This window comes from Python bivittatus, unplaced genomic scaffold (genome assembly GCF_059951505.1).
Source record: "Python bivittatus isolate LINGU-HERP-01145 unplaced genomic scaffold, Pbiv_v1 ctg000040_np1212, whole genome shotgun sequence".
Lineage (NCBI taxonomy): Eukaryota > Metazoa > Chordata > Lepidosauria > Squamata > Pythonidae > Python > Python bivittatus.
The window spans coordinates 1,444,677-1,467,431 of record NW_028277032.1 but is presented as its reverse complement, the minus strand read 5'-3'; the positions used below and the strand labels follow the sequence as shown (position 1 = coordinate 1,467,431).

At 40.3% G+C, this 22,755-nt stretch overlaps 1 protein-coding gene across 6 annotated transcripts in view; it reads left to right on the top strand.

The window, feature by feature from the left end:
* The window catches only part of COL16A1 (collagen type XVI alpha 1 chain), a 168,723-nt gene that overhangs the window by 99,100 nt on the left and 46,868 nt on the right, over positions 1-22,755 (top strand). For all 6 annotated transcript variants that reach the window (XM_088153479.1, XM_088153471.1, XM_088153467.1 and 3 more), the window contains exons 24-33: positions 10,780-10,815; positions 11,239-11,349; positions 11,992-12,036; positions 12,855-12,890; positions 13,423-13,476; positions 13,584-13,706; positions 15,769-15,804; positions 18,749-18,856; positions 20,482-20,604; positions 22,583-22,636. In XM_088153479.1, the coding sequence (XP_088009605.1) occupies positions 10,780-10,815; positions 11,239-11,349; positions 11,992-12,036; positions 12,855-12,890; positions 13,423-13,476; positions 13,584-13,706; positions 15,769-15,804; positions 18,749-18,856; positions 20,482-20,604; positions 22,583-22,636 (726 nt within the window). The remainder of the gene's footprint in view (positions 1-10,779; positions 10,816-11,238; positions 11,350-11,991; positions 12,037-12,854; positions 12,891-13,422; positions 13,477-13,583; positions 13,707-15,768; positions 15,805-18,748; positions 18,857-20,481; positions 20,605-22,582; positions 22,637-22,755) is intronic.

The following is a 22,755-nucleotide window of genomic DNA, read 5'->3' as shown; positions in this document are numbered from 1 at the left end:
TGACACTGCCAAGATGACATCTGCAACCAGAGGATCAAAGCCCCGTCACTTTTCATGCAATGGCATCTTGAATTTTTTTATGCCTCCCTTATAAATCTAGAGTGGCCCTGAACCAGAAAAAAGGCACCATTTTTTCTGCACCCCATACTTGGCAAATCCATATTATTCATAGATTGAAGAATCCCACTTTTTGTTATATAATTCAAGTTCACATTCATATCTTTAAATCATGTTAATCTTCCCAAAGCCATGTTAACAAACTTAGGGCTATTAAACCAGAATGGAACAATAGTGTGACAAACCTTTATCTTATGTATGAGTGTCCCCTCTATCATTTTACATTTTCTGCATTATTAAGTTGACAGCCGATCTTTTTTAAATATTCTCCGAGGTGCCAAATAAACATGAAAAACAATATTTTGCTGAACTAGGTCATTTCGCTACCAAGTGACTCATAGCATCTTCAAGAGCCATCCTTGTGCCAAAATAATAGTAATGCAGACAAGCTTTATACCACTTTGGTGATGACTGGGAAATGCTATAAAGATGCTGTAAGTCACTAGTGCAGAAATGAAATACTGTAATAAGAAGCATACTTAATGTTCTTTTAAGACCTTAAGTATTGATTTCTTAATATGTGGTATTCTATTTACTCCAAAGATGCAAATGGTATCCACTAAAGTATTAATACCTATATTGACCCATTAAAAAAAAAAAAAAGAACTACTATTTTCAAACTCAGATTTTCTCAAAGTGTAAGTTTATCATGTGAATAAAGAAAAAGTTTTATTTCTTCCCAATATGCCTTGCATCCTTTAATGCTGGCAATACTGTAGAATTATGAATAAAAGAGGAACCAACCCTCGCCATGATAGCCGAGGGATCACATAACTGTCTAATTTTCTTATCTGTGGACTTCATCAATTGTTTTTCACAGGAAAATAGAAGTAAATATGTCTGCAAAGTGATTAAACTGACAGGAAATTAAAACCCCGTGATCATATAATACTGTAATTTAAATTTAGGTGCTTATCCTTCCCATAAAAACTTTCTTAATAACTTATTAATCCGCTTAAAATACCTTAACTTATGAATATGGAACTTCCTCTAAGTACATATATCAATCTTAAAGTAATATTCATTTTCTCGACATTTACCTTTCACTATAAACTCACTGGATTTTTTTTAACCATTTATGTCTATCGATATAAATCTGGGAGAAACCATTTGAAATAATTCCATCTACCAACAAAGAAACCTTTCTTGGCATAATTATTCCAAGTTATTTAAAACCATTGAGTAAAGCTACAATTTCTACAGATACATTAGAGCCTGTAGGAAGTGTGATTCAGTCAATTAATTGAGTAACCTGACAGCTTTCCAAACTGTTGTACTACGTCAATTCATTTGGGTTTAAAACTTTCATACACTTAAAACATTGCTCATTCATTAGCAAGAAGACATAATGTCGCATTAGCATATAAAGAAACAAGCTTTGTCCAGCACTTTTATGCCCAGAGAATCCACTGATTGCCTGATAAGGCAAACCAATGGTTCCAAAAGCATATTAAGAGGAAGAACAGGTAAAGGACATTCTTGACAAATTCCATGACATATTTTGACAGGTATAATGGTATGTGCAGAGCCTGGGAGAGTTTCCCATTCCGACTTCCTGGGCATTACTTATTAATCAAGGTAACAGCTGCCTCCCCAGTTCACAAGGGAGCCCAACAGACTGAAAAGGTCCCTGTCTTGGCAACCTAAGCAATACATTGGATTCTAAATCATGGGATCATGGGATTTCTGGAAGTTTTTCCTGGCCCCTTTCAATGAATCAGGTTAAACTCTGGGAGGATCTACTTTCTGTTGAAGTGGGTTGTCAAGAGCTCCACAATGGATGAGGCAATAATTCCATTTGTAATAACTGCAAATGAAGAATTAGAATGCTGCTATCAAATCCAATTTCTAAAAAAGAAGGAAGTTCACATTTGGCTAAAACGTGCTCCAGAAATTGGATGCACGCCATATTAAAGGTCTTTTCTTCATCCAACAGAACCACCTGTGCTGATTCTAGTGTATCAGTCATCTAATATTATCTAAAGCTTGTGCTCTTCTATAAAACAGGTTGTTCAAGATGGATAACTGAAGGGCCACTGTCAAAATTTTGGCATCAACATTTAATGAAAAATTGGGTGATAACGTATATAATTTTTACCAGCTTTCAGAATCACAATGATATAGATCTCAGTAAAGGAAGTTGAACAAATGTATTGAGAAAAGCATCATGATAGACCTCAAAAAATACAGGAGGAAAAAAGATCAGTATATACTACTCACAGGATAATGATTAGAACTAGGAGACGTTCCTGTTTTCATAGATTTAATAGTGTCTATTATTTCCTAGAGATAAGACCAAGAGATAAAATGTTTGGTCATGTGCAATCTTGGAAGAGCTACGTTATTTTTAAAATGAGTAGTCAATAATTTATGTTTAATGAATACATTTATAAATTAATAGTAATTTATTAGTAATGTTTGACTCAGTGTTATAAAATTTGGTGTGTGTGTGTGGATGGATAGATAGATAGATAGATAGATAGATAGATAGATAGATAGATAGATAGATAGATAGATAGACAGACAGACAGACAGACAGACAGACAGACAGACAGACAGATACTGTAGATACAGAGTATGTGCCATCAAGTCATTTTCGACTCCTAGCAACCACACAGATTTTCTCCAAGAGGATCTGTCCCTCACCTGATCCTTCAGCTCTTCCAACAGCTCCCCCATCACCACCGTAACTGAGTCCCTCCACCCTGCTGCTGGTCCTCCTCTTCTTCTCTTCCCTTCCACCTTTCCCAGCATTAGAGCCTTCTCTAGGGAGCTGGGTCTTTGCATAACGGGTTCGAAGTAGGATAATTTGACCCTGGCCATTCGTGCCTCAAGTGAGAACTCTGGGCTGCTTTGTTCGATGATCCATTTGTTTGGGGTTTTTGTTTTTCTTTTTTTAGTTGTCCACAATATTCTCAGGAGTCTAAATAAATAAAAACATGGTGATTTATTAAGTAAGAATCATTATATATTTTGCCCTCAGCGTAGTAGAAATGATATTACGGTGCAATGTTGCTGCCATTTCAGTCAAGTGGCCAATAATTTAGCAGGCCTTTTTCTTCATTCCCGATATCTTTGCTTTAGATAATTCAATCAGTATTCTATATTAAGTCCATAAACAGAATTAAGTTCCAATTTAGCCAACATAAAAGCTTTATAACATTTGGCTTCAGTTGTCTGTTATATGTGGTCAAGAGTTCCTTAGCTTTAATCTCCAAATTTTCTCCTCCTCCTTTTTTTTCTTTTTCCATGAAGCATTTGCCCTAATAGGACCATAAATGTATGTCTTAGAAATATTCCAAACAACCATTAAATTCTCATTTTTAAAAACTTCAAAATATTATTTAATCTATTTTATTAAAAAGTATCTTTCATCATTAAGTTCCATCTAAAATACATAGTGTTACTGGAGCATGATCAAATATTTTAATAGAATTAATATTACATTTACCCATCCAATTAACTGAGGATCACAAAAGCAAAAATTAATCAAGCTGGGAACAAGTCTCATGTGGGATTGAAAAAAAATGGATATTCTTGCTGTGAAGTATTTAAAAGTTGCCATATAGCTACGAAATTAAACTCTAGCATATAAGATTGTAACATTTCCCATGTACAACAGTTAAATTTAGTGGAACAATATAATGATTTGCGAAAGGATCTAAAACTCAATTAAAACCTTTACCCATAATTATCTGATCTCACCAGTAAAATAAAAAGATATTAAAATACTTATATAAAACATCTGGATGGTCCTTAGTAGTGCCATAGTAATTAACGGATGCAGCACAATTAGTATAACTTTTGTTCATCGATATTTTAAAAAAATCTTCCTTGCTTACTACAAAGTTTGAAGATTTAGTAATCATAATTATAACATTTCTGTCAGATTCTGTATTGCGCTAATATATGATTGACAAACTCATTCTCTAGTTAAATTATCTTTCTTATCTGGAAGAATATTTATTGACCTACATATTAAGCTTATATGTTTAATGGAAACAACATAATCTATGCATAAACAGTGTGAGGGATGTGGGGAGGCTGAGAAAGGAATGAAAGAAAGGTTAGGCCAGTTTTGGGCTCAGCTTGTCAAAAATTCAGAAAATGTCTAACTTGACTCAGCTGACATATCCACCCTCCCTCCCAGGAACAAAAGAGAAACAATTCATTACATATTCATTTATTTAAAAAAAAAATACAGTCCAGTCCTGTGCGATGCTATGTATTATATAAAGGAACGTCAAATAATTACAAAAATGAAATATGAGTAAAACAAACTAGTTTCTTTGGTAACTCAAACAGGGAGAATAGCTGTTGTTGGGTGTTGGTGAATGCTGGTGTATCACCCAAAATGCCATGGCATGTCACCTTTGACAAGCATGTCATAGGTTCTCCATCACTGGGTTAGGCAGACATAAACCATCAAGGGATAGAAAGCAATCCATTGGCAGCTTATCTTATAAACAGGAACTTGGTCCAGATGGGAAAAAACCTGGGAAGAATCATTGAAAGAGACTCTACCTCAGTGTTTCTCAACCTTGGCAGCTTGAAGATGCATGGACTTCAACTCCCAGAATTCCCCAGCCAGCATGGCTGGCTGGGGAATTCTGGGAGCTGAAGTCCATGCATCTTCAAGCTGCCAAGATTGAGAAACACTGCTCTACCTTAATGTTCTCACTATAAATTAAGGCTGGAAATTCCTCTTGCAGTTTCCAAGATGCTGTATTTACCCTAAGACTAGCATGAAAGAGACCTTCCTGAAGTCTGAATAGTTCTTGTTTCCTCAAACTTGTCCAGCTGGATATTGCCCTGACTTGATATTAATCTTGGAAATGGCAAAAGCAATTTCCAACCTCATTTTTAGTGAGTTTGTCAGGGTGGAGTCTCTTTGCTTGAGCCTCTTCGAATTTGAAATGCTTCTTGGACCAGCGACATGGAAGGAGCCTTCTCTTCTATCTCGGGGAGTAAGCGGTCCTGAAGAGAATGAGGTCCTGAACCGTGTAGGTCTTTAAAGCTGATAATTAGGAACTTAAATTGCATTGAGAAGCAAAGTGGTAATCAGTGCAGCTGTCAAAACAGTGGGCCAACCTTGAGTTCATGTCTGCTTGAGCAACTGAATCTTCCAGGTGGAATGACCTCCTCACACAGAATGCATTGCAGTAGTTCAGGTAAGAGGTAATTAAGTCATGAGTGACAATGAGCACTCGGTGAGTTTCTTATTTAAAAACAAGAAAACTTTGGGTTTTAAATTGTTAATATGTTAGTGCAATGCATGAACCTAGCCATTGTGACTGATTTATCAGAACAAAACAAGTATTTGTCTCCTCTTGGAAGGACATTCTGGGGAACAAGTAAATACAACATAAATGAAAGAAATCAGACCCAGAAAAACCAATATTTCTGCAGTTTAAGGGAAAAAAAAGAAGGGGTGGGGAAAAGAGAAAGGGATGTTCATCTAATGGAGACCAACTTTTTAAAGAATAAAAAAGGAACATGAAAAACTACAAATAGAAAAAAGAAAAAATATTGAAATAATAGTAATAAAGACAAACAGTACCGGAACTCCCCACTCCAAGACAAGATTTCCCTCTAAAAAATATTGAAAATAAAAAATAAAAATATTTGAAAAGCTGCTACTTCTTTTTTTCAAATAATCTCAGATCAATAAATAACAAATTGTTCAGCAATCTTTGGATCAAAAAAATTTCTCCACACTAAAATCTAGGGATAAACAACCACCCTTTTGAAAAACAAAATAAAGTTTAATACCCTTTTTTGCTACCAAACCAGCTTTGTTAAATAGTCTGCATTTCTGAGCTATTTATAGAGGCAGATCTGGAAAAATCATTATCTTTCTTATATTCTATTCCAAAGATCCTGCTAGCCAAGATAAATGCAGGATATGGTCCCATATTGTCACTTTAAGAATCTTACCACAATAGTTCTGGGTTTATCTACTGCAGTGTTTCTCAATCTTGGCAACTTTAAGATGTGCGGATTTCAACTCCCAGCATTCCTCAGCCATCATGCTCTACTGAATGGAAATAGAAACTCCATGATAAGCAGTTTCAATTTCTATTTTATATTATGGCTGCAGTGAAAAGATGGTGTGTATAAATGAAGACTCTAGTAGCCTCCACTAGAATCCTTCAATTGTCAGGAATGTTTAAGAATTGTATTTCTATGATGTAGACCTTATAGATAGGTCATTTCATCTTGAACCTGCTTAATTTACTTTCAATATCGTTTCAACCTTGATGGCACATTGCTGATCAGAATTCTCAAGCTGATTTCTTTTGATGTGAATTAATCACAAAGGCTTTGATCTTTAGATGCCATTTTCCCATCTAAAAAAAATCAAAGCTCTGCTTCATCTCCAAAAGTTCTGTTTCACCTCACCTACTGGGGTTCTTACCTTTTTAAATTTGGTCTTTCAAAAAAACCAAACCAACTATAAATCGTAAGAAAAGTCTTTTCAGGAGATAAGCATCATAACCTTTCTTCTGTGCAACTGTCTCTGCTATGCTTTCCTGTAGCTGCAGTTGATCCAGAATGCAGTGGTACTGGCAATTATGGCTGTATCTCACCAGGCCCTTTGCTCCATGAGCTGCAATGGTTACCAGTAGACTTCTGGGTGCAATTCAAGGGGCTGATTATTACCTGTAGTGTAAAGGCCTTCATGCATAAGGCCTGGTTATCCAAGGAACCATCTGTTTTCCATGGCTTCTGCCTAGCCGGTACAATAGGGCAGAGTTGGCATGCTACAGGCCCCATCAATTAAACTGTATCATCTAGTGGCACCCAGGAAGCATGCCTTTTCTGTTGCCCTTTGGAACACCATCTTCCCTGAGATCTGTGTGGCCTCCACTCTGTCCATGTTCAAAAGAGCTCTGAAAACCTGACTGATTCTCCTGGCCTTGAGGTTAGAGTGAGTGGGTTAGGGTTTTGGCACTTATTGTGTTTCTCCTGACATTTGAGTGCTGTTTGTTTGCTTTAATTGTATTGTATGATTATTTTTAGTAGACACTGCCCAGAGTTGTCATAGAGTGAAATATAGATTTCTACAATAAATAAATAAAGGTCAGGAATAAATTCAGCTTTTGACTGCTCTTCAGTTTGAAGAAACTGTTCTTCCGTGGATGGGGAGCAGAAAGAAGCAACTTCTGCTTTCTCTGTATTTTTAACCTCAGCTTCATAATTTATCAACCCAGAGCTGTAGTTTAAACAAAGGGAAACAAGGGGAATTTTTGACTTAATAATTAATAAAACAGCCAAAAGATGAGAGAGCCCTTCCCCCAGTGAAGGACCAAGACTGTGAATTCAGCACATTGCCTTTCTCAGCTGGAAGGCAAAGAAATTAATATAAATCTAAAAGCGTGATTGATTTGATGGTCTATGGTGAAAGATTGAGACAATTAGTGAAGCAATGCTCTCAATGTGAGACCGATCATTTCTCAGTAGAGGAAAAGTGGTTCTTGGGAAAAATTAAACATGGAAGAAAACGAAAGAAGGAAAAGTAACTAGGGTGAAAGTAGAAATGATTGCAGGAAGAGAAAAGTACAAACCATATCTTAAAAAAAGTTTTAGATGCCAAGAAAGTAATTGTGGAAGCTGCATAAAAATAAAATCAATTGTGTTACAGGATGCCACAGCAGGGTGTGGAATTATAGTAATGGGAAGTGTGAAAAAGGAGGATGGTATGATGAAGCAAAAGAGGTTGTGGATGAGGAAAAATGCATATAAGAGAATGATCACTGCAAAGCAGGAAGCTGAACGATGTTTAATAATGTATACAGAAAGAGAAGGGGTTGCAAAAATATGGTCAAAGAAAGCAAGGGATGGTTTAGATTCAAAGAGTCAAAGAAAATGCAGAGTGATTATGATGGAAATAAAATGCCTACTGTTTCGCAAGTAGCTAGAGAGGACTAAACAAGGAGTCTCCAGCAGAGTGCGTGGAATTAAAAATAAAAGGGATGAAATGAAATGAAATTCTCCTTCAAAAGTGAAATGAGAAAATGTTGGAAGGAATATTTTAGAGTCATAAATGGAAGAGGGGAATTGAGTATCTTTAGTATCTAAGGAATGAGTGATGAAAAGGAAGTCCTACATGTGGTGTGGGTATTGAAAAAGGCTAAGGCTCAGGAGTGTTTGGAATTACTGGAGAACCACTAAAATTTGGACGCGGGTTGCCTGTGGGGTGGCTGTGTGCTCTGTTTACTATGTGTGTGAAGAATGCATTTATGTCTGATGATTGGAACCACACTGTCCTTATTCCCTATACAAAGGAAAAGATTGCAAGACTGGATGTAAAAATTACAGGGCAATTAATTTATTAAGTGTGTCTGGAAAGCTGTTTGGTAGAATTCTGACTGAAAAAGTACCAGAAATGACACTTGGGGAAGTGCACCGCGGCTTTATGTAAGCAGGGAGTGTGCAGACCAGATTTTTGCTCTTTAGCAGGTCATTAAGAAGCATATAAGTACGGGAAAGAAAATGCATGGATTTAGAGAAGGCATATGATATAGTGAATAGTGTTGGAAACGTGGAAAGTTTTGTGTGAATATGGAGTTGAAACTTGGAGGCCTAATGCAATAGGGGCAGTATATGACAGAAGTAAAGGATGTGTGCAAATAAACAAAATGTTTAACAAATAGTTAAATATTCAACAGGGAATAAGACGAGGGTGTCTGATTTACCCTTGTTGTTTAAAATATTTACAGATAAAGGTCTCAGAAATGCTTGTCATGATGCTTGAGGTATACTGGTTGGGGATATGGAAGTACACGTACTTCTGAGTGTAGATGATAACATGTTCTTTTCTGAAAGCCCAAATGATTTGCAGCGAATGTTAGATAGCAACAAGAAGTACTCTTCTAAAAATGAATGTATAACAGACCAAGTTAGTTGTGCTTGACAGGGAAAATGCAGTAACAATTGCAAATCATAATGTATTTCAAAGGCAAAAAAAAAAATGGTGGAAGTAGATTAATTTGCATGCTTTAGTCATATGTTTATTAAAGAGGGGAAAATGGGGAAAAATTAAGAGATGCAAATGCTGGTAAAAAGATGGTGGGTAATATGTGGTCTGCTTCAAAAGAAGCAAAAATGGAGACACGCACATCCACAACCATGTTCCTGCCAGCCTGGTACATGGAAGTTAAAACGGGATATGTCAGAAGAAACATAGAAGTCAGCTGAAGGCAATGGGAACAGAAGAAGTGTTTGTGCTGATAAAGCAAGAAGGAATGGGCTTGAATACAAAAACTGATTACCATATGGAAGAAGTACATTTCAGTGGCTTGGCCAAAGATAGAAAATCAAATCAAATTGCACAAGTATACAAAGGAAAAACTGGGTTGAGAGGAAAGAACAGGGAGGCCGAGAAAGTCATGGTTGGATGGAGTTGATGAGATCTTCAAACAGAGAAGTGAGAGCTTTAAAGAACAAAGGAAATGTACAAAGCAGTGGATGGACATGAGAGAAACAAGATTAGTGGGCAAGAATAGAACTGCATGGAGAGGTACGGCAAATGGTATTTGTGTAACTATTTATTTATTCGATTTTTGTGGCTGTGACTCCGGGTGGCTTACAATAAGATAGATGAAATGCATAAAATAACAATATGGTAAAGTACATAGCAGCCGGGCATCCTCCAACAATTAGCAACACAGCCAGGAGATGGGCTCACACACTCAGGGCCCCAGGCTCAAGCCCAAAACCAAGTTTTCAAAGTCTTATGGAAGGCCAGGAGGAACGGGGCCAACCTAATCTCTTAGTTATGTCCTTTTTCTTATCTCCTACAATGGCTTGCTATTTCTTACTCTATTTTGTACTCTCCGTAACATTATTTATCCTGAAAAGAAGTTGTGTGTTTGCATGTAAAATGGTTTGCAAAAACTTTCTGTCTTAAGCAAAATCGCAGGCAAAGATGTGTAGCTTTGAGAAATCTTCACCCAAATACATACACATTCTGGTTCAATTAAAAATATGTGTACCCCACGTTTGCAACCTGAGCTTAACAAATTTGCCAAGCAGAGGTGGGGGGGAAAAAAAAGACCACATTTTCCCATCCCTCTTTGGGCTCCTTCAGAGAGTCTCTAGCTGGGGAGAAGAAATTTCTGACTTGCTCCGACCAGCTGGATCCCAAGACATAAGGGTCTCAAAGGAAAGTGACCGCATTTCTGACCCTGCCATTAAGCAGGAGAATTGTTGCAGCCCCTCTTAACAGGGGAGATCATTGGCAAAAGAAGACTGCAACCAGACTCCAGCATACTTCCAAAAGTGGGTGGGTGTCTTTGCTTGGCTACATTCAACTCCACCCACGCGGACTGTGGCATGACCGACGTGAGTCACCTCTGGAGTTAAGCAAGCTTTGAATGGGTTTGGAACTTTACTGACAAGTGCCCAGTTGGACACTGATCCATCCAGCCCCACGTCTTCTTCTAAGTCACCAGGTGGAAGGGCTTGGAATAGCTTTCAGTGTGTACACAACAGCCATTTGGAACAACTTTCAGACTTCTGTCAACTGTATTTACTGTCTGGATTTCCAGATGCAGCAGCCTTGCCATGGTGAGCGAGTCTCAGCTGGAGACAAGAGTTGCTCATTTTGTTTTCTGCTCCCTATATCCATTTCTTTCTTTCTTTCTTTCTTTCTTTTAGGGGGACCCTGGGATTAATGGCATTAAAGGAGAAAAGGTAATTGGCAATTTCTATGGATAATCCCTTTCTTATCTCTTCTTGGACCTATTTTCTCTTTAATTCCAGGCCTTTTTTAAAGAGTGTTGCTGACTTCTTGGCTTCAGATTATATTCAACAAATCAATGCTATGATGCTATCTCTGCCTCCTTCTCCCCCTTGTAAATTCCTCGCTTTTGCTGATTTTACTCAGTAAAGCTGCGGCGGACACCAAGCACGTGTAAAAGAAATAATAATTAATTGTGATAGTTTTGAAACTGAGATTGATCTCTCTTTCTTAAGTTGATTCTGTTTACTGTAGACTAACTTGGTCTGCTTCTGACCTCCATGGTTACCATCCCTGGTAGAAGCTTTCCTGGCTTATAGCTGGCAGAACTGAGCTTGTCCTAACTAAACTTCTGTTTTTGCTGCCTCTCGCTTCAGGGCGAGCCCTGTTTGTCATGCAGCCCCATCATTCTTCCATCTTCACTGAAAGATCCTGGGAAAAAAGGGTCTGAAGGAAACGGTTCATTGGTCGGGCTTCCTGGGCTTCCTGTACGTATAAATCCCTGTTCTTCCCCTTTGCCTTTAAGCTGCTGACTGGGAGAGGGATGAAGCAGAATATAGCCAATAATGAGAATGTGAAGAAGAGTTTCTGGTCCTCATGGACATAATGAAAGCATTTGTAATGCCTTGAACATTTTCTGCGAATAGGAAGGTCCATGATGTAAATATAACCTTCTGGCCTGCTATCTGCTCATAGCCTCAGCCTGGTTCTGCAAAGTTGGCCAACAATATCTAAGGGCAAAAAATATATTATTATCCCAGATTTGGCTGATGGGGGAGGGGTTAAATAAAGTTTCACTATTTTAAACCACTTAAATGGGCCACCCAATTAATTAAGTGGCAGCACCTAGTTGATATTAGCTGTTCTTGCAAAGCTAAGCAGATCTGGTTAGTCAGGTGGATGGCAGATGACCTGGAACTCCTAGGAAAGTAGGCTAGAATGGGGAATGGAAAAAGTCACAGAAGAAGGCAAACCATTTCCATAAGTGTTACCAAGAAAACTACTTTAAACAGGCCAGCAAGTCTGGGTATATTACTTTTGATTGATTTTCTTGGTAAGTGCCACATTAAGAGCTTCCTCACTAATTTGGCCATTGTTCTTCCCCCACCCCACCCCACCCCACCCCACAGGGCAAAAGTGGCCTTCCAGGACTGGCTGGATCTAAAGGAGAAAAGGTAAAATGTTCAGTGGGGATAATTCAACTTTAAGTGTTTGATGTTAATTCAGAGTTTAATATAATTGTGTGTGTAACTGTTTACATGTGTATCTGTGTGCTTCCAGAATATGTGTACGCTATTCTATTTTCCCTTCATTATCCTCCCTGTTTTTATTTGCTGGATGTCTGGATTATTCACTGTTAAGGAACTCCAAGGCTGCAGATTTAGGCTGATAAACTTGACTCACTGTCTTGTTTTACAAAGCAGAGGTTCCAAGGGCAGGTTTGCCATGCATGTACTTGTGCATTTCCTGCCTTGGATAAGGCGACATATTTTCAGGTTTAACCTAATGATCATCCACAGCATTCTGCAAAAGATTCTGGGAATTCTTATGATCATCTTTGAAGTTGCACCTCACTTAATAACAGTCTTTCAGATTCTTTGTGTGAGCACCAAAATCAATTTGGTGTGCCAATTTTAAGCTGCCAATGGCCCTTAATGTCCTATTGCTGTTTGCTTGGAATGAAGATTCATTGCCACCCCATCTGCACAGCTGAGCTTTACACTTTCACTTATTCCTCCACTTTTACTTTGGGTTCAATCCTTTAATCCAGGGTTCCTCAACCTTGGGAACTTTAAGATGGGTGGACTTCAACTCCCAGAATTCCCTAGCCAGCCTTGCTGGCTGGGGAATTCTGGAAGTTGGAGTCCAGCCATCTTAAAGTTGCCAAGGTTGAGGAACCCTGCTTTAATCAATAGGCTGCTTTTATCTCAGATGTTGCATTATGGCCCATTTTCTTCTTTCAGCAACCCCCCTGTTTTTGTTTGTTCCCTAGGGAGACCCTGGACCTTTGGGACCGATGGGCAAACCTGTGAGTATGACCATGCGAGAGAGGTTGAAAGGGTGCTGGCCAGAGTGACCTGTTGTGGTCTGAGTAGTGTGAAGATCTTGTGAAAGCATACCAAAGCCATATGAGTTGTAAGGAACAACTCTAGATAGAATGTCACCAACTTTGAATTCTCAGAGCACACAGTCTTTCAGATCACCTTTCAGATACTAACCAAAGAAGGGGGAGTGCATTTTTATGTGGGTGTAGAAAGAGAGGTCTGTGCAGCAAAGAATAGTAATTCTGAATTCCTATCAGTGAATTGCATACAGTTAAGCTCTCAGTGGTGTTTTTTTCTTCTTCATGTCCAAAAATTCTGTTCCAGATGTTCACACACACACACACACAGAGGAACTCAGACTGCTGCTCAATACTTTCTAATGCTGGACAATTAACTTTAATGGTGGGTTTCATTATCTATCTAAACTACAGTGCCAATGAGATTAAAAGAAGCCTCTGGCTTTTTCTTTTTTCCACTCCCTTCTTAATTGCTTCTTAACTTCTTCTCTGTTTTCAGGGAACCCAGGGGAATAAAGGGGACACTGGAAGTGCGGGTGTCAAAGGCGAGAAGGTGAGCAACTTGATAACAAAAGAGGAAATGAGCATGGCCCGCCTGCTCCCGTAGGAGAGCTGTGAATTTTGATGAGTCCTCTCTCTTCTCTTACCATCTTTCCTCAGGGAGAACCATGCGTGTCCTGCTCTGCTCCTGCAGAAGGCGGAGAGGTTGCAATCACTGTACCAGGGCCTCCAGGGGAAAAGGGTGAACCAGGTCTCCCCGCGACTGGGCTTCCTGGAAAACAAGTGAGTGGACCTCTCAGTTCTATCTCATTTGGGGAGGGGGAAGGGGGGGTATTATCCTAATAGGACTTGCAGGAAGATGGTCCCCAGGTGTCAGAGGAAACCACCTTTTCCTGCTGTAGCTGAATGCATTCATTTATTTTGCAGCTGAGATCCACAAATGGTGTAGCAGAGATGCAGTGATATCAATGAAAGAGGATCTTTTTTAAGTTGAAAGGAGTTTACTTTTAATGTGGGCATAAACTTGCTCAAAACGCAGCTGGCTTCCAACATCTCTTTCTGGATTTCAACCCCTTCCTCTACTTTGGCTGCAGTGACAGCCTGGAGTTTTGCCCAGACTGTACTTGCCTGTCCAGCTGATGGATTCTCCTGCTTCATCACCTAATCCATCCCAAGTCAGCAAGCACCAGTCACTTTCCCTTCCATTGGAGGGTCTTGAAGGACATGTGGTTCCCATTGATGGGCCTTTTGCATCAGTCCCCCTCTGTTGACTCCCCCGCTTGACTTTCAGTCTGATGCATCCATTGGTGGATTGGTAAAAAAAAGAAAAGTAAGACCACTATTGTATCATTCAGGTGGGCTAGAAGGGGAAACTGCCAGAACTCTTGCCAGTTTCACTAGGTAGGAAGGAAGGTCCACCATTCCCCCACTTATACAGGTAGTCCTCACTTAATGACCATCTGTTTAGCGACCATTTGAAGTCACAACAGTGCTGAACAAAGTGACTTATGACCAGTGCCCAAAGTTACGATTGTCAAGTGCCCCTGCAGTCATGTGATCGCGATCTGGGAGCTTGGCAACCGGCTCGCACTTATGACAGTTGCAATGTCCTGCGGTCACCTGATCACCATTTGTGACCTTCCCAGCTGACTTGCAGCAAGCAAATCAATGGGGAACTGGATGTTTCGCTTAATGACCACTGCAAAAAAGATCATAAAATTGGGCACGACTCGCTTAACAACCACCCCACTTAACAATGAATTTTCCAGTCCCTATTATGGTCATTAAGCAAGGACTACCTGTAAAAGAAAAAAAAGGGGCCAGCATTTCATCCTTCTGCCAGTGAACTTCTGTAAAAAAAAAAAAAAATCAGTGTTTCACCAGCCCACTTGTGAGGGAAAGAAACATGAAAGGTTCACCAGTGCAGGTCTCTTTTGAAGAAGGTACGCAACATAGCAAGACAAGACAAAATAGCTGTGGAAAGCAGTGGCCAGTGATGGGGGCAAGGGGGTTCTGCCACAGTCGCCTATGGGAATGGAGGACTTTGCCTACAGTGAAATCAAGCACGGCGGGCAACACCACTTGAACTGCCAACCTTGCCAAGAAATCAACTCCACAGGAAGGCTAAAGCTATTTTCATTGAGACTGGCTAAAATAACAGAATCCTACAGGTCTCCTTATGTTGTTCTTCATCCTCCTCCTTATAGTTCAGTGAATTAGGGAGGTTTCTGTCTGAGCCAGTTCTGAATGTTATCTGAACATTCTGGACTCAAAAAAAAAAAAGTTTTACCCCTTGTCACCATGGCAATGAAGCTTACGTATCTCCATCAAGGTCATCTTCCTTACTCTCTACATGAGCTGGCCCAAGCTGGAGAATGCTATCTTTGCAGTGTTGCTGGAGAAGATGGGTAGAAATTGCCTTTTTGTTAGGCTGAGGGCAGATAGAGGGTGATGTGTCCTGTGTTTCATCCCTTCAGAAATGGTCAGTGGGCTGTACTAGGTCAAGCTGGTTGTGCAAATTAGCCCAGAGAGCACCAAAACATGATGGGAAATCCCACTGGTGTAATTCAGCAGTGTATCACCAAAGTCTGTTGTCTATTCATGAGAAGAGTTTCCCAAATCAATTGGAGGTGTGGAGCACATGAAACAGTACATCTTGCTAAGATCTGGCCACTGATCCCATTGTTCCAGGCAGAGCATGGGCTGCAGAAGATATGGGCAACAGGTTCCTTATTAGATTGCCTGACAAACCTCTATAAAAGGGCTTTCCAGCTGCCATAAGGTAGCTGCAGTCTATCAGTCTGGGTGGAAAACTATTCAGTTCATATTGCTTTCTCTCCTTTAGGGAATACCTGGAGAAGCAGGAGTAAAAGGGCAGAAGGTAAGCAAAAGCATCGGTTTCACAGCCCAAAGGTGAACAGGGTGAGCTTCTGACTGTGGCCAGGAACATCATGCATTTCCCAAGACAGAAGGCATAGAATAGAAATTCCACCCTAAAACACGGATGTGTTGCAGAGCAAATGCATTCATCTGCATTATATAAGGCTGGATCAGAGTGAAGATGCATAAATTATATATTGACATGATCTAATTGTGGAAGAAAACTGCAATAATTTGTAAAGCAATCAAGTTATAAGAGCTACAGAGAAAACACTGGAAATATATACGGAGAACATTATCAACACTTTTCTCTGTTTGCCTGTTTTATTATTCTGTTATTGAAACCATTCCTTAACCGTCGCCCAGATCTACAATACGACATGAGTAGAAAATTGCTCCATCAATGGAGTCAGTCTCATTATTCTAATTAAACCCTTTCTAAATAAATCCTGGCAGAAAACGAGTCCATTCATCCATTCCTTATTCACGGAAAACATATTATTTCCTCGAACTGGATAGGAATAATGTTGTTCCACGTATTTTGGATCTTTAAAAACTGAGCACTTTGGCACTTGGAATGCTGCAGGTGAACCAACATGGAGGCCATGTTTGCAGCCCCACCTCATCTGGCTGGCTTAGGGTCTGCCTTTATCCTACCGCCAGCAGGGAACTGATTACCGACAAGCGTGCAATGGCTACAACAGGAAGTAGTTTTACCAAGAGTGAGATACAGTTGCGCAGGTTCACACAGTTGTGCCAAACCAAGATTGTATTCATCATGGTCTGTTGAATAAGGCACCATTAGCTGGTTCACACATCACCCTAAGCCCCAAATCAGTAGCTGAGTTCACAGAACCTTTTCTTATGCCAAAATCCGCCATCCTCAAAGCACTTTACAGTGACCATATTTTGGGGGGAAGAAAATAAAGGACAAACCTGAAAAAGGAGCAAATCTGAAAGAGGTTCATAAGGATTTTTTCTTTTTTAATTGCCTTTGCCTTACAAAGGAAAATTCACGAGGCCAGCCAAGAAAATAATTAAATTAAATAAATCTAAAGGGCAACTTTCTGAAATAAAGGACGGTCCTTTATAACAGAGGACGAACGGTCACTCTAATCTACCTGTATGTGTGCAAACGCGTGTATGAATGAAGAATACAAGTTAGGCCGGAGCAAAATGAAAAACAGATTCGTGCATCTTTTAAGAACGGAATATAGATGAAATAATTTCAGCAGGAGCAGCTTGTTATTCAGGACTGAGGAATAATACAATTCTGGAAATTCCTTTTTATACAGTTCTGAAAGGCGCACAGGCCCCGAGGCACAAGAGCTAGAACCGCGGTTGCCTAGCAACCCTGACAAAGAGGACCATCATGGCCTGTGCACCCGCACACCTTTCCTCTCACAACCACAATCACCTGAAAGCCTCCGTGTTGCCTGGCAACCTTGCGCTGGGATCCTGAATATCCATTGCCATTTCCTGGAATTAGCATTAGGAATTAGAAGGGTTTCATAGAATCTGGGGGAAATTATACCTAAAACTGTGGTGAGAGGACATTGCATTGCGCTCACTCACTCCCAGCAGACAGTTGTAGCCTTGCTCCTGTGGACATAAAATGAGCAAACCATGCACCTATTATTATTATTATTATTATTATTATTATTATTATTATTATTATTGAACCAGTGGCCTTCAGATGTTGTTAAGCTCCAACTCCAGCATCCCTCACCATTGTAGTAAGTTGTGGTCAGTGCACAAGGTTCCTTCCCCTCTTCCCCTTACAACAGCCCTGCAAAGTAATTGAGCTGACCGGTCCATGGATAAAGCTTATTTTGTAGCTAAGTAGAGACCCATATCTGATTTTCCCAAATCTAATTGGGAGATCAATCACTAATTATTACTGCTACTAGTATGAGTACTACAGCCATGCTACGGAAGATGTGCTCTGCCCATTGTACCACACTGCTCTGGGTATACCCTACTCCCATATTGTATGGTACCACAGACACAACATGCATAAAGGCACACGCTTAGGATGTTGTGCAATTTCAACTATTATGTTTGTAACTCACGGGGCTAAGTGTGATGTGTGAACACAGCCATACGAAGCCCCAGTCTTGGAGCGGGTAGATCCAGCACGTTCTGCTGTCTACAGAAGACACCCTTGGGTTCAGAAGGATGAACTTTTGTTCTGAACTTAAACTGTCATTCATACGTGTGGGCGGCTGGATGGGTGGCTAGAGTCTAGGACATAGATTCATCGACATTATGTCGATCTCATATAACTAAGTTTTAAGGACCTTTTTTGAAAAAGTGACCCTGCTGATCATTTTTACTGCTTTAATTGTAGAATAATGAGTGACAGCTGCTGTACGTGGGGCTGAAGCAGTATTTGCCAGTGTGGTACAAGCACAAACCCAAAACTGCACCCCATGAGAGAGAACTAAGTAGCACAAGTTACTTTATTTTACTTTGGCTACGAAGCCCAAACCTTTCAGAGGCTGCTCTGGTCACATGCTCAAGAAACTCTCTGCAAAAATTATTGCTCCCTTTGCAACACTATTTTCAGCTGGAGACTGGCACTTCTGTTCCCTGCTCTCACGGGTTCTTTCCTAATTTGAGGAGGGGGAGTCCTGTCCCACCTAAATCATTTCTGCAAAACACTGGGTGGACTGGAGAATTTTCTTCCCCGCTCCCCCGAAACCCAACATTCTATTTTTGCTCCAAGATCTTGCAAATTCTCAGTCATGCTCCATGCAGGTAAAAGAAAAAAAATGCAGTTAGACCATAAGCTATGCTTTTATTTTTTGTACAATGCCGATAAAAGAAAGAAGCAGTTCCTCTCTCTGTATAGATAGTTCTGATTCTCCAGAGAGACTGAGGAATGAGAGAGACCGTTCTCGAAAGAGTTTCATCTCTCTCCACCTGTCTTCTGTGCTCACTAGGGTGATGCAGGAAACCCAGGTGATCCGGGCACACCTGGCGAAGCAGGTTTACCTGGCCTTTCTGGTGAGCCTGGCATCAGAGGACCAGAAGGGGTGAAAGGTGAAAAGGTGAGTGCCTGTTTTTTTGGAAATACTGGGGATTCTAACATGGTTTGGGCACACACTAATATCCCATACAAATAATTAAGCTCTGCCAGACTGAGCTGTTTCTCGTCAACCTAACTTGCATCTTCCTGTGAGTAGAAAAGATCATTTTAACACATCTGTAAATCTGTCATTGATAAATACAGTTGGCAGGGGTGTCCACAGCGATGGCCAAAAAGGTAAAGATACACAATGCACATAAAAAGCAGACTGAGTTTTGATTGTACCATCGTGGCCGCCATCTTGATTGTTTTGACCATATCATGTGAACACCTCTGGCACAAGGGAAGAAATTAGAAGAAAGAAAGAAAGAGAGAGAGAGAGAGAGGGGGGGGGAGGGGGGGAGGGGGGAGGGAGGACAGGAAAGGAAGGGAAGGGAAAAGGGAAAGGGAAAGGGAGCCTGCCTTCATGGATAACTGCCCCTCCTGCACAAAAAATATGACATCTGAGACAAATTATTTGTTTATTCTATAAATAAATAAATAAAAATAATACTTAAGCCAGAATCTCCCTAGAGATCAGTTCCTAATGCTTACATGTAATTTTCTTGGCAATAATGTAGGAGTGGTCTCCCACCTGTCATCTTCTGGGGTCTGTGTCTGACTTCCCAGTTTAAGCTAGAGCTCTGATCTCCCATCCAAGGCCTGACCCTGTTTAGTTTTTTAAGTTCATCCAGGAGTAATCACTGTGTCGGTCGGTGTTGTCTGCACCTGGAAGTTTGTTAAAAAGCTGTTTGTGCTTCTGGATGACTCTCTCTTGTGTGGGAATGATCAGATCAGGCTCTTTGAACCTGTATCGGTTTCATTTTCTTCAGTCACGAGCCCATTCCACCCTGCTAGAAAGGGGGGGAAATCAGAAGAGAAAAACACACGAAGGGTGAGCAGCATTCTGCAGGACCTCATCGCTCTTGCCTGCATGACAAAAATAGCATTGCAGCTTCACACCACAAGGTCCACCCCTTTTGGGCGTGCATGAAGCATTGTGACTTGGAGTGAGGATTGATTTGCCACCACTCATGCACATTTGGTATACATCGTCTCCTCAACTGTTAGTTCTTCTGCATAATCTATTTAGCTTATGAATGGCATTGCAACCTTCTTATTCAATCCACCTACTGAGGACCATTTGCTAAAATGGTGGCTGAACAAAATTCCCCAGAAGCATTTCTATTGCTGCGTGACTCCTTTAAGGTACATATTATAATTTCATGTATTTCCACAGAATAGTGGGCTACCCTGCTATCAGTTATTTGCAACTTATTCAGATGGCGTGGGGAGATTACAGACAAGGAGGTTTAAGGGTGCATGAGAGTTGCCCATTCCTCTTTCTGTGAAGCTCCTTTATGTCTGATCCAAACAATCTATTTGCACAGAGCTTGAGTGGTGGGTTTTGACAACACTGTTGTGAATGTTGAGGGAGTGACCAGTGGAGAGTTTCACTCCTTCCATTCGAATTCTGTAGCCTTCTGTACCAATGGTTGTGTGACATGTTGGATGAAGAAATAACACAGTACTTGTATCAAACTTGAAACACTCTTAGCTGACATAACACCCTGCATTCTTTCCCACCTGCCTTCTCTCATCCCACAGGGGGAAGCTTGTGAGTCGTGTCCCATCATCGACACAAACCTATCTGGAGCAGTTGGTATCCCAGGGAAACCTGGTCCAAAGGGGGACCATGGTCTTCCAGGTGTGGGACAGCCAGGCAAACCTGTAAGTAGCTTTCTAACCAATCCAATCAGTGATCCGGAGTTCCGTTATGAGTTGCCCATTAGGGTGAATTTTTAATTGAGAACTTGATCTGGTATTATAACTAAGACTCACCCCGGTTCTTCCCAGTTATTTGTATTGAGAAGGCAGAACGTTTCAGGCTGCATCTTTAGCAAACCATGTTACTCTGTATTCCTGGGATGGAACTGTTAGCTAGTCAGTGGTCTTCTAGAAATGCCTTGACGCGTTGGACCAGCTTGCCAGCTCATCCAGGGCTGTGTTCAATTTTCCAGTAATTGAATTTCCTTCAGTGTCAGAATGCAGTGTCTCATGGTTCTCACTCAATGTGGCCTTGAGTATGTTGTCTGGGGATTATGGGGCTTGTAATCAGGAAGGCATCAAATTGGGGAAGAGTAGTATGCCGCTATCATGGCTAATAGCTGTTGGCAGAATTCTTCTTCCATGAATTCCTCTAATCCCTTAAGACAAGAGCCATCATCAGAGCGTGCAGTAACGACTTTCATCAGTTAATTACGCATTGCATGAAGATACACTTCCTCTCGTCTGCTGCGAGCTTGGTTCCAATCAAGTTTATTTGAAGGCACCGTGTTAACTGCTGGTTTTTATTCCTTTAATTAACTGATTTGATTTACATATCAGAACACCTCCATCAAGGATCTTCTTTGAAAAAAGGTGACCATTGCCGAACAATGAATGTCAAATCACTGTTATTTTAAATGTTACCAGACCTTGATTAGCAAAAGAAAATCTATTTTTGTGGGGTTTTTTTTTTAATTAAGGCTACAAAATAAGCCAGGCTGTAATCTTATTAAGTTTGTGAATATATCTGATGATTTGGAGGATAACTTACAGTAATAGCACTTTAGTTATATTCTCACAAATATTGCTCTTTAACCTTAATTTTAGAGATATGCCCTTATTCATGCTGGCAGAGTGAAGAGATGACCCAGTCTAATTCTTTGTGTATTTTGTAATTTCACTCATGCACAGAAGAGACCTAGAATTTCCTACTGGGATTCAGAATTCAGCTTACTCAAAATCTCCATGTTGATTTCGTTTTAAAAGAAGAAATAAATTTCTAGCCTTCAGGTTGTGAAGAGAAGCTTAAAAGGATGAAGAGAAATGAAAGTATTTGGGTCTGTTTTAGCCTTGAGAAGAGATCGAAGATTATATGAGAGCAGTCTAAATACCTGAGGATATCATACAAAGGAGGCTAAGACCTGTTCTCTGTCATACCAGAGTGCAAGACAAGGAATAATGGATTTAAGTTGTAGGAAGGCAGGCACTAGTCAAGTGTGGTGAAAAATTTCTTTTCAGCAGTGGAACCAATTACTAAATGAGGTGAATTTCTCTGCACTGGATATGTTCACGCAGAGACCAAGGAGCCATCTGTCGAGAATGCTTTAATTTGGCTTCTTACTTGGAGTACAAGGTTCAACTTGATTGCCTAAATGACCCCTTCCAAAATTTAGAAGTGTAAAGGCTTAAGATTTATACAGCCATTCACTGGCGATTGCCCTTTCCAGTTTAAACACACACTTCTTCAGTTTTGGCAAATCAACGGTACGGTCCTCAGTTTTCTCCCTCAGAATTATCTGTGAATTGTAAACTGGTCAAGCAAAGATGGGGAACCTGTAACTACAGCTGCAGTTCCTAGCAACCCTTGTTGTTAGCCATTGGCTAGGAATATTGGGAGTTGCAGTCCAGCATCTGGGGGCTTCAGATTTCCATCTCTTTGATAAAGCAATCTTCTCAGACATTCAGATGTAATTGGCCATACAGGCTGGGGATTATGGGAGGTGGTCCAGAACATCTGGAAAAGGCTGTTGTAAAAGATGGAAGACATTTCCCTTGAGTTTTGTCTAAGATGCCACTGAACTAAATACCTTCAGGTGGGCAGAGTTGAAAGTTCTAAATAATTTGGACTAATTTTTTTATATGTTCCTCCTCTAACTACCAGGGAAAACCAGGACTCCCAGGTATTCAAGGGCCTCCTGGCTTGAAGGGGCTACAGGTGAGTAAGAAGCAGTGTGGTATTCATTCAAAGGTATCTCATCTGTTTGGATAACCTTTTCTCAGACACCCATTTTCAGCTTTCCTAGGGTGATAGAATAGACACATGGAAAAATGAGT